General features: G+C 41.4%; 1 protein-coding gene across 3 annotated transcripts in view; it reads right to left on the reverse strand.

Annotated features, from left to right (window-relative positions):
- The window catches only part of hivep2b (HIVEP zinc finger 2b), a 32,682-nt gene that overhangs the window by 6,018 nt on the left and 10,002 nt on the right, over positions 1 to 16,662 (reverse strand). For all 3 annotated transcript variants that reach the window (XM_041812794.1, XM_041812793.1, XM_041812792.1), the window contains exons 2-4: positions 5,268 to 9,223; positions 2,288 to 2,445; positions 1,945 to 2,120 (exon numbers count right to left, since the gene is read on the reverse strand). In XM_041812794.1, the coding sequence (XP_041668728.1) occupies positions 1,945 to 2,120; positions 2,288 to 2,445; positions 5,268 to 9,119 (4,186 nt within the window). In that variant the 5' untranslated portion in view covers positions 9,120 to 9,223. The remainder of the gene's footprint in view (positions 1 to 1,944; positions 2,121 to 2,287; positions 2,446 to 5,267; positions 9,224 to 16,662) is intronic.

Here is a 16,662-nt window from a genome sequence, read left to right on the forward strand (position 1 = left end):
AATGCTGGTACCTGACTTTGCCTTACAGCCTTTCATGCAATTTGTAAAAATAAGGTTTTACATTAAATCACAGGTGTTTTTAGGTAAAGACAAGCACTTGTTTCTATTGCAGGCGGTCTTTTTGATCGCACAGATTTCAGTGCTTAAATCAATTCATTGTCTCACAGCTGCATCTATGTTTAGCTGTCAAAGTCTAAGCTGCTTATTAAACCAAAACTTCAGATGTTTTATAATTCATTTAAAGGAGGTTGACAAGATTTTAGACTAGTATTAGCCAGGTTAAATGTGCCGTGGTGACAATACTTAAACATCACTTTTATCAAGCCCTTATGGAGAGAGAGACAGATCCATCAGAAAACACCATTTTGCCATCACCAAGACATTTAAGCATGGTATGGTAAACAAATCTACCTCCTGTTTGAAATGAAAGTTCTTTTATTTAGTACAGAGTATTAGTAGCATTGACAATAAATAACACTGATTTGAAACTGCAGAAGCAACAAATGTTGTAAATGAAAATAGCTGTGTTGTATCAAGTTTCTTTCCATGTTGCTGTAGCTTAGCTCGCAGCATTTCTTCTGGAGTTTGCTTTGGAGGTCATTTTTTGTAGATTACTAATAGCAAAAGAACATCTCACTCAAAAAAATGGAGCAAATGGCTCCAAGCTGTTTAAAGTATTGGTAAAACTAATGAGAGTAGGTGGTAACTGCGCCCCAGTTTTTATAAGAAATGTGAGGCTCAAATTCTCTGTTAATCAGGACAATAACCTCTGTATGAACCAAAAGTAAATGATCTATAAATTCAGTCCATTTACACTACCTAGACAATATTTTGTCATAATTAGCTCAACATACAAATAAGTTTGTGAAGTTTTAGATGGAACCAATGGACCTACTTCAGTCTTTTTCTGGGTTAGTCCCCATTCCTCTAACTTAAAAGCCTATTTTAAGGACCGAAGCTTTAGGTCTGAACTACATTTATACTCAGTACCCATATTTTTTAACCTGGCACGCCAGATCAAACTGTTTCAGTTATCCATTGCACGGATATATTTCACATCCATCTGGGAAAACTCTCATTGGAAGCGTTTGGGGTGGGCAGGACTTTTCAAAAAATTCTCATAAAGTGATTGGAGGAACGTTCTGTCTGTAACATTGATGATAGGCCAATCAGAGCAACAAGATAAAATAAGGTTGTATGCATGCGCTTCTCTTGAGATAATGGGCTACTGATGCTTCTCTGTACATAAAATTGATGCCAAGGCCTGCTGGGAGACGTGCAAAGATGTCTTCCCTGCCAACACAAGCTTTCGGTGTGGCTCTGTGCTCTTGTTTTAAAAAGAAATGCAGTCCAGTTCCTATCACACTGCCACTCTCCTACACCTACAACCAAGCTGATAGCTACTGCAGCAGCAGCCAGTGGATACACTGACAAACATCAACAATTGTAAGACTCTACATTTGTTAAAACAAATAGAAATGTAAGTTAAATACACTAAAATAACCACTAACTATGTTCTATGCATGTTTGAATTTAAAACTAAAAATGTTGGTATAGTAAATTCTGATGAAAGCTTTATTTTTGCTCCTTTTGTTTCACTAAAATTGATTGTAGTTGTAAAATTGAGAATATGCATCAATTTGGCCCTTTGGCAGTAAGGATAAAATTACTGTAGCCGTCTCAGGAACTAAAGTGCCCATCCCTGTTCTACTTAGTAAGGAATTCTGCCCTGAATTTCCAATTAACAAAGTTAAGAGCAAAAGGGCTGAGCCACTGAAGCTGCAATGTAGATAATGGATAAAAATCTCCTAGGAGCTTTGCTGCTACTTTAAACAGATTTTTTTTTATTTTGTTGTCAATTTTTGTGATCTAAATAAACATTCACAGACTTCCAGCATGTTAAAAATAATAGCTACAGAATATATAAGCCCAGAAAATCCTCACCTTTAGTTTTAAAAGCAAAGTTGCACACCCTGCAGATGTATGGTCTCACGTCTGTATGAGTTCTGATGTGTTTCTTCAGCATACTTGGCTTCTTACAGCGAATGCCGCACTCCTCACAAATGTATTTGCCCCTTCCTCGACCTCTGACGTACACATAGTCTTCATTGGACTTGAACCTGAAAAAACAGACAGCTCTATTCAGAAACCATGCACATTAAAACATCCCAAATAAGTAAAAGAACAAGGACTGAGACACACTGCCAGGACTAACGGCCTAATATAGCTCCTGCAATAGCTGTCAGCAGTAATGGCAAGTGTTATGATAACTAATATCCTGACTGACCCTCCCTCGAAGATCTTAATGCGTGTTGGCACTGTTTGGGTTGTGGACGCCTCCCGCTCTTTCCACTCCTCCTTGGTAGTTTTCACTCTGCAGCTGACGTCTTTAACCTTCTTCCCGTAGGTGATGTCCACCTCTTTGGGCTCGGGTTTCCTCTGCAGCTAAAACAGATGAACAAACATTTTGTTAACATCCCTTTTAAATGGACACCACATTGACAACGTAATCTGATGCTTCCAATACGGTAAGTCACACATGGTGGTATTCAGCATGTTTGGCAAACATGAATTGTGCTGTGTAGTGGTGCTGGAGGAAACTCAAGACACGTAACTCATTATATATATATTTTCATGTGTTTAGAGTTTTGCTAACCATGATTTATGACATTATCTATTTTTTAGTCCAAATACAAAGCAATGGAGCATATAGTGTGAAGATCAGAGGTGACCCCAAATAGTTGAATATTTGACCTTTTGGTACTCATATCAATTTATTAATACCTTTGATGCAATTCTGAAAATAGCATGTACTTTTAATCCCTCTCCTTAATGTGAACTAAAGGTTGACTTCCCATTTTGCAGAGCCATGGCAACAGAGGCAATCTTTTTAGTTTCCTATTAGCTTTCAACTACAAGAAAACAACTTCAAAGTGTGGAAGCATTTTCAACTGGTTGCGCAAAGTCCAAAAAAAGCAAAATTTATGTTTAACAACTTTTGTCATACCACTCAACACCATGTTAAATGGACAGCCCCTTTAATAGGGGGAGAACCCTACAGGCTAACAAAGAGGATCATTAGGCTATGAGCCTTCTTCTGGACATGTGTAATGGGGTTTAAAAGTCACCACAAAGCAAATTTAATGAGTGAGATAAAGGATGGATCAAGTCCCATCACAGAATAAATTGATATCTGGTCTAAAAGACAAACAGCACATCTTCTACTTATATAATTTTGGCTGCAATTGGCGGTATAAAAAAGTTGTCTATAAGCTGGAGATATACTTGCTTTTATTTTTGTGTTTGTGGACACATTAAGCTGCCACACATCCTCTATGTCAATTTGAAATGTCTGTACATGTTCTCAAACATTAACGCATCACAGACAACAGAGATGCAGTACACATGTGTGTAGAGGCAGTGTGGAGGTGGAGGAGGTGTGACAGTCATAATGGCAGCAGAGACAACAGTAGCCTAAAGATTGAAAGACAGACTGATAAACAAACCTAAAATAATCAACATTTTTACGGGGGGTTTTTAGGGATCGACAGATACTGGGTTTTTTCAGCTGAGTTCATCTGTTTGTTCTAGTTCAGTTTTATATTTAATACCTAACTGATGAGAACATTTTGACATTGTAATGAAAATCTAAACAAAGAGGAACTCCCAAGGACTCCATCTGTTATCACCAGCTCCTGTAGCAACAACATCAATGAATTCAATCGGCACCACTTGGCACAGTCATTATTAAACTGATACACCAAGAGCATTACCTCCAGATGCAGAGGAAAAAAAGAGTAGAAACTGTGTGTTCTGACCATCAGCCTTCAGGCTGAACTTATCTGATGTTACCGTTGATTATTGATGTTACCATAAAGTGTATTCTGCTCTCTATCAGAACATTCTAGTAATTCCCTTGAATGTCACCATACTTGTAGTTTACATCCTATACTCTTTATACTCTTCATTTATACACCCTGAGCTCTCTTGTGTACCCTCTAAAGCACTGAGGGTACCCTCTAACAAAGAATCGCGATCCAAAATGTCTTACATTCTTCAGTCATAACTAAATGTATCAGAAAAAAATGTCGCTGTTTGAACTTGAGATGAAACAAAAGATGTGATGGAACAAAGAGATGAGCCATATTCCTTTAAATAAAAGCTTCTTATAGACTTTTTTGCCCCATATTTTTATAGGGGCACATCACAACCTGCTGAAAATGGCTTTGCGCCCCACTTTTGGGTCCCACCCACCAGCTGAGAACCAAGGCACTAAAGCAACAGTTCCTAAATAGTGTAGTGAGGCACACTAGTGTGCCTTGAGGCAAGTCTATACAAGACTTAAATGTAAGATGTAAATGCAGACAAAACAAAAGTCCCACTACATGCTTAGTCTAGGTCACTGAACCAGTCTTCACATCTTTGCCACAGATCAGTATGTTTCACTGGTAAAATGGTGAAACTGAAACTGGGTTTTTATGTCAGGATCAAATTTTGGCCTCTCTTTTGTATCAAAAAGAGACTAGTTCCTGCTGAAAAAGATTTTTAATCTGATTTTCCTGATTGAATAATGGTTGATCTAAAAAGTTTAGGTGTGCCATGGGAATTTGTGCAACCATAAATTGCACAACTACGACTAAGATACTGTAACATGTTAAAGAGGCTATTTTGCGTGGATTTGAATATGGTTCACCTTCAGATTTTGGCCTGATGTTAAGTGCGCTTTGTGCAAAAACAGTTTGAAAACCACTGCTCCACAAATAACATGCATCATGTATAGACAAGTATATTAACAGCTGAACGCATTTTAGAACAAAAGATAAACAGCAAGTGCGTACATCTCTCTCAGTAAGGGGCAACTCTAGTGAAGACATAATATAGATTTTTAAAAATGTTGTTCATTTCTTATCACTTATTGTCATTTAAAACTATTTGTTCATGGTTAAGAGCACCTAGAGGTAGAAAAAAAGATTTATATTGACCTGCCAGTGGTGTCTGAATCTCCTGCCAATGATTTATAGAGTGAGATGTGCCTTAGTCAAGGTAAGAGAGTCCTTCAAACTTCCTGCATTTCAATTGGCATTTGTGCCTACCAAGGGGAAAAACTGCCCTCTGCAGCTGAGATATTTAGTTTCTAAATGTAATGTCTTTGTAGGTAAGTGTGATACTAGCATTAACATTTAAATGACTTTAAGTCAGACTGTGTGATTTGTGTGTTAAACTGTGATATATTTCAGGAAGAGTGCAGAGATGAGTAACTTTCTCACCTGTTCCATGGTCTGCCTCCACAGGATGAGGGATGAAACCAGCTTCCCGGTCCCAGTCTGAGACATGGCAGCCACGGTGTATATAACCTTTTCCCCTCTCTGCTTGGACCGCAGCAGAGCCAAAGCGGCACTGGTTGTCAGCTCCAGAGGGTTGGGGTTGTGGGAACTCACACACCAGGTGGCATAGACGGAGGAGAACGGAGCGTTGGTGTGAGAGCAGTTCGGCTTGGTGTAGTTGAGATAACACCAGCTCACACCTGTCGTCGTGCGAAGACTTGGAAACTGAGATAACAGTCTTGAATGCTCAGCGTCTGAGATCAGGATATCTTGACTAGTAACCAGCTGTGCAGCCGTATCCATCTGCACTCTTTTGTCCATGCCAACTTCTTTCACTTCGCTGACTGATATCATGGAGTAGGATGGTGAGCCGGTTTCCAGAGAGCTGCTTTCCATAGCTGACTCAAGCCCGTGGTCAGTTGGCTCTGTCACTTTTTGCTGAAGTGTGATAAATTTACTCCTATGTGAGTCATCCTGAGCATGAGGTGTTGATGCACCCTGCATCTCTGACCTTTGCCCCTTCTCTTCGCTCAAATTACATTTCCCCAACTCCACAGCACTTAGCTCCTCTACTATCTGGCCAAACATTCTTTCCTCTTTCACACGTTTTTGCTGCTTGACCTCCATGAAAAGGTCCAGGCTGCTAGCAGGGGACAGCATCCGTTTGTTTGTGCCACCGCTGGAGGCGTTAGTGGTTGAGATGGTTCTTGAGGTGAGAGAGAGGGGGAAGCCTGTCTTGAGTTTAGCTGATGATAAATCAAGGGCTTCAACGTTGAGGTTTTGTGCAGAAGATGGTCTTGTTTGAGCTGAGGAATTATGAGAATCCAGCCGAGAGGACTGATTCTGAGGAGGGGATGTAATGGAGCTAACACTGTCGTACTGATTGTCGATTATCTGTGATACTGAAGTGTATGTAATACTGCCAAATGATGGCACATGAGTCTGTATCCGTACAGGAACTAACAGGCTTGGATGTGACAGCTGGGGAAATGTGTTCCCAGTGGAGAATATTGGCAAAGTCTGCGGGAGAACGGCAACTGCTGTGAATGGAGGGGACGTGCTGCTGAAGTACTGTGGAAACACTTGTGACGGGACTTGTGATACCTCAGTGTCCATATTCAATGACTCCTGTCTCACTAAGTTTCCCCTCCTTCTCTCCCTCATAGCCGACTGGCCAGCGCTAATGTCCACGTGTCTAACTTTGGACGTTGGAGAAAGACTGCCATAGTCAAATGATATGCTGCGTACCTCTGGGAACTCCTTGCGCAAGTTACACGGCGCCTGCTCTGAGGAGGAGCGTCTCATTTCATGTTGTTGACGCTGGTTAAGCACAGAGAGGGAGTGCCCGCTCCCTGGCACAGCTAAGAGCTCCAGAGGTTTGCCAAATTCATCCTGCCTAGCTGGAGAGACTGACTTCAAGCTCTCCTCTCTGTCAAAGGAGAAGGTGGAGCTGTAAGATAAGTTGCTGTCCTGGCTTGGGCTGCGAGAGAGGCTGGTGCAAGCAGACTCAAAACTAGACTCACCAGAGGAGTGCTCAATATCAGCTAAGCGCAGCCTTTTTTTCTTTGGAGGGAGCTTTTCTGGAGGGAATTGTGCTAAAGTTTCACTCCTTTGAGGCCACTGAAACTCCTCCACGTGCTTCTCTGGCTCCTTCACCTGCACCTCTGGAGCTTTTTCGGGACTGTCAGGCTCTACCGTGACCCTAATTTCTGGGACTTGAATGTTGGGCTGGCGCACAAGTTTGGGGGCCATTTGAAATGATTGCCTTAGCGTGCTATCACTCCTTTCCATCTCATATGATTCAGTTGCCTCCATAGCTTGGAAAGAAGAGAGACTTTCCTGCCTCTGTCCATGATATTTATAAGAATCTAACTGCTCAGATTGAGGCCTGTTTAATGAGTTTGTGTGCTGGATAACAGAAATTACATTCCCTAAGGTTTTTCGGCCTGACATTTCAAGGCTAAATGATATGTCCATGTCACACCTGTCCACCTGTGTTAGCATACTTGAAGGCCGCCCTTTTCCCAATGCCATTATCCCTGCTGCTGCTTGTTTTGCATCATAGTCTTTGCTTGAATCAAACATTTCCTCACACTGCTCATGATGGACTTCATATTGACCTGGCAAGTCTTCCTCTTCCCTCTTCTCTTTACGACGCTTCCTTGTTGCCAGCTCCATTGCATGTCTCTGATGGCTCATATTAGATGCCAACGAGGGGTAATTTTCCATTTCCAATCCTGAGGGTGCAATGCCACTCTCACTCATCTTTCCATGGCTGTCAGTGTCTGCGTGGCCTTCATGTGCAGAGAGCTCGAAAGCAGCTTGCCGCCTGAGTCTTCTGTTGCCCCCGGTGCTTGTTCTCTCATCAAACGAGTGGCTGCCTCTGAGGGCTTGAGGCATGGTCAGACACACTGCCGAGGCTGTTGGCATTGAGTTGCTTCTGATCAGAAACCCTACATCAGAGCCAGCGTCTAACTGGGGCTCTTTCAGCTCTTCCCTTGTGAATGACTTGGTGTTTATTTTGATTGACTCGACAGTGTCTTTTTCCTGGGTGAAAACACGAGAAACGCCTTTCTCCGCACGCTTTTCTGTGTACTCAATTGAGTCTGTGCAAGCCATAAAAGCTGCTGTCTGCTTAGGGCTTGGTCTGTAACACTTCCCAAACATAATTTCTTGATAGGACTTTGCATTTGTGTTCGGCGGCCCTGTTTGGTGCTCTGTACTCTCTGACCGCGAGAAGTATCCAGAGTCCGTGCTGCCCTTGCTGGACTGACTCGGTAGGGACAGATTGTGCTCCGAGTCACTGCTTCTTTTTTCAGACAGCCGAAGTGCAAGCCGCTGTTTGATCGTGCAAGATTGAATTGCACGGCTAGCCTCGGCAGCGGCAGGAGGTGCATTGATTTCTTGGGGCTGGGATGAACCATCCTGAGCTGACATCGACGTGGCTCCCTTTTTCTGAGCAATGAGATTTAGTACTTTTACAGCAGTGTTATCTGATCCCTCCACTGGAGAGTCCAGCAGCAGCAGCGGGTCATTAAGAGTGTCCTCGTCCGTGTCCGTGCTTTGCTCAGCATCAGAGAATAACTCTCCTTCCCCTTCAAAAGACCCCTGGTCTGTGTTGGCATTGTAAGAACCAAGATCTGAGAGTGGCACTGATCCAGCTTTGACCGAGTGAGCGTGGGACTTTCTGTGTTTGTATAAATTACTCTTGGTTTTGAAGGAGAACCCACAGGGAACACATGGATAGGGCCGTTCTCCTGTGTGCGAGCGAATGTGTTTCTTAAGCACACTGGGTTTGGCACATGCCCTTCCGCAGTAATCACAAACATACTTCCCGGGCTTTTGCGGTTTCTGTTCCACCTTGCTTGCAGTCTCTGACAGCTGATCCATCACTGAATGGGAGCACTGTTGCTGGACTTCAGGTGAACTGGTGGACTTCCTGTGAGATGCGGGTCCTGGGGGCTGTGCTGAACCCAAGTGACATACAGCTTTCTGTTTGCCGCTGGGAAACTGCTTTGTGGACTGTGCCGGACATGAAGACGCCTCAAAGTCTTGGTGGGCTGTGGACTGGATTTGGGAGTGCTGATCTTCTAATTGCAGTGATTTCCCTGAGTCAGACATTTCTTTGAAACCACACGTGTCCTGCAGTTGTTGGTGCCACCCCTTGCCTTCTGATTCAATTGATGGACTCCTTTTTGTCTGTGCTGCCTCTGAGGTGCTTTTTTTCTGTGCAACATTTCTGTCCTGACCCTCAGCGGAGCTTTTCACCCCTGCAGTAGTTTCAAGTGACTCCATGAATCCAATGTCACTTTCTTTAGGATCAATTTTCAAGGACACTATCTGTTATGTAACTGTAGTGATATTAACATACGTGTGAATTGATTGCCGGGTAGGGTCATCTGAAAGAAACAAAAGAAAAATGACAATTAGACAAGTGAAGTAAGAAGGAAGATGCACAATATGGTTATCAAGACAAAAGTGTAAAGAAAGATAACACTTAACAATCAAATCAACAGTTTTATCTGAGCTCAAACTCCTTCATTGAGAGTGAGCGCTGTTCAAGACTGCCCCAAAAGTCTTTCTTATAAAACCAGAGTATAAAAGTCATGATTGGATTCATTACAGCAGTAATGGAAACCAAAATATTTTCTTTGCAGCTCTCTCTAAAAGAAAAAATACAGTACACAATGTTAACCTGGGCCAATGAGCTAAATTTGACAAAACCCTGCTGGAAAGCTTAGATTTATGTTGGTATTCAAGGCACAAACTTTATAGTTTGTATAATAAATGGTCATAGATGTGTCCGTTTTGCCAGTGTAAATGTAAGCTGAATAGGATGCTCCTGTGTATCCACTTGGTCATAGCACCATCTCTTTGAAAAAATGAAAATGAGCTCCTTTTTCAATGTGAAATACCAGTTTTATTTCTATTTTTACACTTTAAAAGCACAATATGTAAATTCTGCTACCAGGGGTGCTCCCAATCAAAATGTTAACAAAAGAGGATGTGTAGAGACACACTCCCCAGCTCTGTCCACTTTCGTTGCTTTCTACTCGATTAGAATTGAGGATTCTTTTCAATAAGAGATTTACTCAATAAGATGTGTTTACTGAACAGTAAGCCACTATTTTTTGTTTCATTGAGGATTTTTTAACAAGGAAGAAAAGTTGTTAAAAAGCTGTCTTCCTGTGAGCTGTTGCACCAGGGAGGTGTAAGTTGTGTCTTAAATTATGGTGTCCACATATAGTTCATCTTAACTTCTACAGTATAGCATCAAAACTAAACAAAGTGTTCCCAGAGATGCACCAATGGCGGGTCTGGGCTGATACCAATGTTTTCTTTCATCACTTTTTGTGGTGTAAGACTTTTACAATTCCAACATTTTCTCTCATGTTTGGCCATGAAAATAGATTTGGGTTTGTTCAACAGGTAATTTTTTCAGACTGTTAAAAAAATTGTATATAAATTCGAAGTTAGATGTTCTAGACGCGAGCATTAAGTTGATTGGACACAACAGAGAAACACTGATCTGCTATCTGTTAATGCCACTTTGTTTCCAGATGACTGATGTTTGTCAATAAGGCCACGTACCGATTTTAAATCGATGCATCAGCGCGTGCCAAATTGACGCAAATATATTTGCAACTCATCTGACCTATCATCAAAAAAAAGTTGAATGCAGTGTTTGTTACAGTGCAGTCCCCTGCATCATATTGTCTCCAAGCAGACCAAAAAATGAAAACATCCACTAATTGCCATTAATCCTTAAACGGCAATGGACATTTATGCATAATACTTCAAAGCCTTGTGATTAAGTGATATCTGAAGTCCTCTGCCCTAAATCTACATTCAATGTAAAATAACATTGACATGAAGAGGGGAAATCATCAGTAACATGAGATAATTTAAGAATAATTTATTGTTCAATTGAAAATGTATCTACACTCATGGAAACTAAAGCATGACTCCAGAGAATATCACATATTTCTGAGGGATGTGATAGATCATAGAGAAGGCCCTGCCAACACTAAATTGTCAGTTAAATCCTCAGCTTCTTGTCATCCTCCAAGTTATTAAGACCATATCTTACCAAGGATTTTACACCTGTGAGGAGCCAGGTGTAATTTTGAAGCTGTAGCTTATCTGACCTGGTGCAAAACATTAAATCATAAGAAATTCCATCCAAACTAGGCTGCTTTATAACCTCGGCATAGCTGGTTCAACCCACTGCTTGTTCATGCTGCAAGCTATATGCAAAGTTTTCTAGGATTGCTTTCAGTGCAATCCAGAGAGCCACAAGGGGCAGCTTGGGTGACAGAACATGCAGAGAATAATTGTATTCCATCACAATTAAGTATCACTAAACATGAATAAGATACAGCTACAGAACAGCAGTTTGCACTAGCAGTTTACACTTCCTTAAGTAGCAGACTTTGATTAAATATGTAGTGTTTCCACAGCTAGATCAACATGTCATGCTCTGTTATGAGGGTTAGCAAAATCATGGTCCATCTTAATTCTTAAGCAGCTGTAACCCTTTTCAAATGAAATTCCCTTACTAACTTTAGCAACACAAATACAATTAGACTATTTCAAAATGTAAACCCCTCTTCATAATATGGTGAGCCTTGTCTTTGTAGTATTAACCTCATGAGCCAGCCCCCCAATCTTTACTATTTGAGCTGTCATGTCTAACTAGATATAGCCATGGCAGGACCTGAACAAAAGTTGGGATACTGGAAAAGAAAAGAAAAGAAAAGAAAAGAAAAGAAAAGAAAAGGAGGTGCATGTTACCCCAAGAGGAGCTTGTGAACAAACTTTTTTGAGCCTTAACAAGGATTGTTAAATTAAAAACAAGAGGGCCTATTACTTGCGCCTATGAGGGGCCCAGCAATTTCTAAGGGCTTGCCTGGTTACAACTAACCTGACACGCCAGATAGACTGTTTCATATATCCACTGCATGGACATATTTCACATTCATCTGGGAAAGCTCCCATAGAAAGCTTTTAGAAAGAGCAGGACTTTTCAGAAAATTCCTTGAAGGTTATTAGTGCAAAGCTCTGTCTGTCACATTAATGATAGGCCAACCAGAGCGACAAGACAAGATGACTGTACGCATCACTACTCTTGAGCTGACCGGCTAGCCTTGCCATACATTGTTAAGGGTAGAGCTTCTCAGTAAGTAAAGGGTAGGGTAGAGTAAGCTCTCTACCCTTCTTTTAATAAGGAAATGTTGTCAAGATCTGATAAAATTGCCACTGTGGCAGTCAGAGCCAATCACCCTGCTAGCAGCTATTGTATGTAACCACTTTCCCCCCGCAACGATCACAAACTTAAGCCAAAGTGGGTCGCCAGAAGATCGAAAATTTCGTTCACATAATGAAAAGCTTTTAGTGTTGTTTTTATTCTTTATTTCAAACAGAAATGTGTTTATGTTCTGGTCTCCACACTGGAGGCAGCCATTGCAAGCGGCTTCAAGTACAACTAAATCCTGCCCATACCTACCTTATCCTTAAACAATGCCAATTAGTCTGAACAATGTTCAATCGGCACAAACGTGCATTGGAGCTTTTCAAGATAGTTTTGCCTGATGACAGAGATGGAGTCTGGAACCCATCTGCTTTGCAAGGTTATAACTTTAAATATTAGAATCTCTCTGATACTGAAAACTTCTTGAAATATTTGAGATAATGCATAGATAATGCAAGATTGGGGGGGGGGGGTGATTTCTGCAAAGACAAGCTATCAAAATGCCAAAGTTTTTGGACTTATTGCTCTGCCATCTGTTATGTTGTGTCCCAAAAGTAGTGACACATTCAGAAAAAAGGTTTAAAAAGCTCAAGGAGAAAAAAAGACTCATTAAAAGCCTCCGACAAGAGTCTGTAGGGCAGAGTGTGACAACACTTGCATATGGTCTGTTTCTACTAGAGGTCAACTGATTATTGGCCTGACCCATTATTTAGGTCAATACTTCATGTTTGGGCGGTTATCGGTATCAGCATTTTATTTTACTGATGATCAATAGTGTTAATTAATTGAAAGATGTGCTACTTGGGTCCACTGCAAAGTGTCTTTCCCTCTGGCTTTATTTTCAGTCTCCATAGTCTCAACAGATTCCCTGTATACAACCAATCTGATTGGCTGTCACATGAATACTAGCCAATCAACACTTAAGCCTGGGTGCCGCTTACACAGTAGGCATATGGAATCACTTAGATCCTGATTATAGACTCAGCTCAGTAATAAGAGTCAGTTTTTGGGCTCCCAGATAGATCTTTATTTGGTGCCCATCTTCCTTTTTCTTTAAATGTTTGCATAATGAAAAAATGGGAAAAGAAAACTGACTGTCAAGCAGGGGGCATACTTCATTCATTCAGAAGAGCTAGCTAATAGAACCAACATTTTTTTGAACAGCACACCATTATTCTGTCGTTAAACCCCCGAGGTTAAGGCAATTAATTATTTCTTGAGACAAAAAAAGGGTGAAAGCTGTTAAAATGTGCTTCTAGCCTCTTAGCTCATTGCAAGATTCCTAAAGACTCTGGTCTCCCTTAATGTGGCTAGACTTGTAGTAGGAGGTCTGCAGGACTGAGTTATTTGTAGAATCGATCGCCTCCACACAAGGCAAATTGGTTAACCTGTGGAAAAAATCAATTTTTTGTAAAGTGTAGGGATCAAACTCAATGCATGTAAAACTTTCTGATAATAACAGCAGTGTTCAAGTTCTCCCTGAGCTTTAAGGAACCAACTTCGCTCCATTTCCGTTGATATCTAACAGGTGTTCTTCACTTCCTGCCCCCATCAGGATCACATGACTACAGACAACCTAAACTCAACAACAAAATAATCATTTAGTACAGTGGTTCTCAACTGGTTGGGGACCCATAACCACCTCCTTAAGAGGACTCAGGACTCAAATTTCAACCACACAAGTTCATTTGCCAGAAAATACTGGACAACTGTCGTTGGTGTCTGGGAGCAATTTTGGATGACCAAGTTTTTCTTTGGCTGACTACAGCCCTAGTTTGGACTAGGGATGCCCACAGTGAATCGCTAAAATGGTTAAATTCAAATTAGCTGGCACAGGATTTATGAGTCACTTAAACTAATTACCCATCATTTTTATAAACATAGGCTTGAAATCCCAGTGTATAATGCTCATTTAAACAGTAATGAACCTCCCGCCACTAGAGGCCGCTGTAGCTTTAGTTAATGGCTGCTGCCTTACTGTCTGGCACTTCATGGATGTAAACACGAGAACTTCAGCGGTGGCTTAGCGGTTAGTGTGTAGTAGGAACAGCGCAGTGTGACCGTTTTTAAAGGAGTAAATGAAAATAAAGTGGTATGTAGACTGTTGAGGGTTGAACTCATGTATAACTTCCACCCCAAGTGAAAAGAGGCCACATCTCAAAGCACGATATTAATCAGCAAAGAAGAACGAAGGCTGGCGGCGCTAGCTTGTAATGTTAGCCCTGCTGTAGAGAGTATATATCTGGCTAACGTCACACCCACTGACACAATGACCCTGTGAGGAATTTGTCTGTTTTCTAAGGATTTTCTCCTCCCATGCTTGAACAAAGAGACAGCAAGAAACAAACATGTCTTCACTAAGCAAATAGTTTCAGAGAGGTATGCATATCTTGAATTTTTACTCTATTTTCCCCAAGCTAATATGGATATTTTGGCAATTTCTCAAGGAATTAATTCACTATCCTGGAAGGAGCAGCTTTGTTGCCTGAGGAAAAGAAGTTAATTTTGAAAAAATGACAGAAATGTACTTGCTATCAGGAAAATTAAGAAGAAAAGAAAGTATTGATGTATGACTGCCCTGGCACTTTTGTGACCCGCTGGAAACAGCTCCACAACCCACTTCTGGGTCCTGACCCACCAGTTGAAAACCACAGATTTAGCATAAAAGAGTAGTAATGTTTTTGATTAATGCAGATATTTCATTGCAAAAACTCTCTGTAGTGCACCTTTAAGTTCAAACAACTGTGCATGAGAGCTAGCTGAACAAGGATGTTTCTTTCTATAGAGAAAAATGAAGCCAGTGTAATTTGTGTATATTTTATTGATAAACTACAGCCATTATAGGCTTTGCTGCTAAATATTATCAATATAATGCCCTTGGTCATTATTCAGTTTAATGTCTCAAGTACATTTTTGTCAGCATAGTGTGCCTTACTAGTCATAGACTAGAGGTTTATATGTCAAAAGAATCAAGTTTTACTAAAAATGGAGGGCAAAAATAATAAATATTTGAACATGACTCATGCCACTACACACAGAAGACCTGGTTAACTCCTGGGCGATGAAGTATGGGGGAATCACCGGCAGCCTTCCTGCTGCAGTGTCTCCATAAAACATCATAATGTTTAGCTAAACTCTTGAACCCAGAGCTGGGCTTGTATCGTAACATGATAAGATGCCTTAGTCTTTAGGGATTCCAGCCCCTTAAACCCATCTGTGTTACAAGTGTCATCATCTCCACTCTGAGCTACCCGGGACCGCATACTGCCCTGTGCATAAACATTCCCGACTCATCATCATCATCCCTGTGGTTAAAGTGAATTGCTTTTGCCGCTACACTTTGGTCTCATACCATGGGGATGGATCTCTGAGGGCACGTCATTTCCATCTTCTCAGTATCAAATGCTGTGTCCTCCCTAACGAGGTTATGTAAGATTATCTGGTTCAAACCCTCTGAGTTCCCCTTAATTAGGACATCCTCCGACTCTCACTCTCTTTCTCTCACTCCCTCTCTTTCTTTGTTAGCACACCGCACACTCCTCAGGCATAAACCAGAGGATACAAATCCAAGGTGACTCTCAAGATGCCAGGAGATGCTTGAAAGCAGCTGTAAGGATGATATATGCCATTCCCTTTATTTCTTTTGCAGATTCTCATTGCCTCTTATGGCTGTTTTTAGGCTCTGTAGCTCTACCGTCAAACAGATTTGACAGCTTCTTCCAGAGGAAAAAAATATGAGTGCATATAAAGGATGGCGAGGGCTGCCTCAGATTGGAACGATCCATGATTCAACGGGGAGGTTTGCCGAGGTAAACTAAGTGGGGTGCCTGGGGGTAACGAAATTCAGAGGCCTGATAGGGAGCTCCCTTTCAAGGTCGGTCTGACCTCATTGCTTAGTTTCCATCCTCTGTAAGCTACAGGAGAAGGGAAGGGGGAATATGGGTGCAGAGTGACAGCAAGATAAGACCCTCAGAAACAATGCATACCTTTGAACTAAGCACGATACGCAGGGAACAGAGCCGACATATTCAGAGTCCTTATTGACAAGTCTTGCAACAGATTCAGACTTTTATTTGTCAATTCTGCACCAGAACATGAGAAAAAAACCTCTCTCTCATGGCAACAAGCACTAACCTTTACGAAAATATATGACACAGCAGCAATGACGTGCAACAACAGGAGGCAGGTGGGTGGCAGTAGGTGTGTTTCAGGATGATAGTGGGCTGACAGCGGTACAGTATGATCGCAGGGATGGAGACTTCAAGGGTTGATTAATTTCAACAGAAGACATTCAGAGATAACTGATGTCCAAACACGTAAAGAGACAATCTTAAACAATTGTTGGTTGTGCTGCTGTTTTACAATAATTTGAGGCAAAGTTGGCTAGGAAAGGACAGAAATGAAGCCTCATGCTGACAACAAATCCATAAATATCATAAGGAGATGACTGGCTTTAGAGAGGCTGGATTGTTAAACCCTCTGTGGTACTCTAACAGCAACATAGCAGATAGCATGCAGTATGAATCGACAGCTCTGACTGTGATCAGAATGACATAAAGCACACGGTCTGATGGGAAGAAAGCCTCG

This window comes from Cheilinus undulatus, linkage group 18 (assembly GCF_018320785.1).
Source record: "Cheilinus undulatus linkage group 18, ASM1832078v1, whole genome shotgun sequence".
Classification (NCBI taxonomy): Eukaryota; Metazoa; Chordata; class Actinopteri; order Labriformes; family Labridae; genus Cheilinus; species Cheilinus undulatus.